The sequence below is a fragment of the Pyrgilauda ruficollis genome, unplaced genomic scaffold (assembly GCF_017590135.1).
Source record: "Pyrgilauda ruficollis isolate IOZ18807 unplaced genomic scaffold, ASM1759013v1 scaffold1245, whole genome shotgun sequence".
NCBI lineage: Eukaryota > Metazoa > Chordata > Aves > Passeriformes > Passeridae > Pyrgilauda > Pyrgilauda ruficollis.
Window position 1 is genome coordinate 1,074 of NW_024510822.1, and position 1,611 is coordinate 2,684.

Sequence of the window (1,611 nt, forward strand, 5' to 3'; positions counted from 1 at the left end):
CCCATTAACCCCTGCCCCCATTCCTGCCCCCTCTGTGCCCCCCAGGCCTCCACGGCCCAGGAGATCCGGCGCCACTTCGAGGGGCACCCGGCCGACCTGGTGGTCTGTGACGGGGCCCCTGACGGTGAGTTTGGGGGGGCTGGGCCCGGGGGGCCTCCTGAACCCCCAAAAGTCCCCCTAAACCCCCCTCCAAAACCCCCTGACCCCCGAACTGCCCCCACAGTAACGGGGCTGCACGACCTCGACGAGTACATCCAGGCCCAGCTGCTGCTGGCAGTAAGTGTGGGGGTTCAACGCCCCAAAACCCACCTCAAAACCTCCTGGGGACCCTCCCCCAGACCCCCCCAATCCCATTTCGGGGGGTCTCCCCTCCTCCAGGCCCTGAACATCACCACCCACGTCCTGAAGAAAGGCGGCACCTTCGTGGCCAAGGTGAGTCCCTGAGGGGATCCCCCCCAAATGAGGGGGGGTCTGGAGCCCCCCATCCCCAAAAGGGGGTGCTGACCCCCCCCCGTGGCCCCAAAAAGGGGGTGCTGACCCTCCTGCCCCCCCAGATTTTCCGGGGCAAGGACGTGACCCTGCTCTACTCCCAGCTGCGCCTCTTCTTCCCCGACGTCACCTGCGCCAAGCCCCGCAGCAGCCGCAACTCCAGCATCGGTGCGACCCCCCCCGGCTCCTGGGGACCCCCCTCGGCTGCGGGGAGACCCCCCTGAGTTTGGGGGACCCCCCCGTCCCCCTCTTTTGGCAGAGGCTTTCGTGGTGTGCCGTGGCTACAGCCCCCCCGAGGGCTTCGTGCCCAGCATGGAGAACCCCCTGCTGGAGCCCGAGGCAGGTGAGGGCTGGGGGGACTTTGGGGGTCCCTGGGGAGGTTTTGGGGTCCCTGGTGGGATTTTGGGGTGTCTGGGGGGCATTGGGAGATGTCTGGGGACGTTCTGAGGGATCCCTGGGGGGGATTCTGGGGTCCTTGCCGTTATGGGGGGGGGGTGGAAATTGGGACCCCTGAGGATTTAGGGTGCCCCCAGCCCCCAGTTGGATTTGGGGTGCCCCCGCGATGGCCCCCATTGGATTTGGGGTGCCCCGTGGGATTTGAGGTGGTGTGAGGATTTGAGGTGCCCCCACAATATTCCCCATTGGGTTTGGGGTGTTATGAAGATTTGGGGTGCCCATGGGATTCGGGGTGCCCCATGGGATTTGGGGTGCCCAGTTGGATTTGAGGTGCCTGTGGGGTTCGGGGTGCCCATGGGATTCGGGGTGCCCCATGGGATTTGGGGTGCCCAGTTGGATTCGGGGTGCCCATGGGGTTTGGGGTGCCCCATAGGATTCGGGGTGCCCATGGGATTTGGGGTGCCCATGGGATTCGAGGTGCCCAGTTGGATTCGGGGTGCCCATGGGGTTCGGGGTGCCCATGGGGTTCGGGGTGCCCCCAGGGCTGGCCCTGGCCCGGCTCTCGGGCCCCTCCCGTGTCATCGTCCCCTTCGTGGCCTGTGGGGACCTGAGCGCCTTCGACCCCGACCGCACCTACCCCCTGCAGGTACTGGGGATACTGGGGGGACTGGGGAGACTGGGAGGGACTGGGGGGACTGGGGGGAACTGGGAGAGGGACTGGGAGGG

The 1,611-nt window shown here is 66.9% G+C and overlaps 1 protein-coding gene across 1 annotated transcript in view; it reads left to right on the forward strand.

The window, feature by feature from the left end:
- Positions 1-33: 33 nt before the first annotated feature.
- Positions 34-1,611, forward strand: part of LOC121365961 (putative tRNA (cytidine(32)/guanosine(34)-2'-O)-methyltransferase) — a gene marked incomplete at its 5' end in the record, with an annotated part of 2,344 nt that continues 766 nt past the window's right edge. Inside the window, 6 exons of the mRNA XM_041490594.1 lie at positions 34-124; positions 224-276; positions 379-432; positions 555-657; positions 749-832; positions 1,428-1,533. Of these exons, the coding sequence (XP_041346528.1) occupies positions 34-124; positions 224-276; positions 379-432; positions 555-657; positions 749-832; positions 1,428-1,533 (491 nt within the window). The remainder of the gene's footprint in view (positions 125-223; positions 277-378; positions 433-554; positions 658-748; positions 833-1,427; positions 1,534-1,611) is intronic.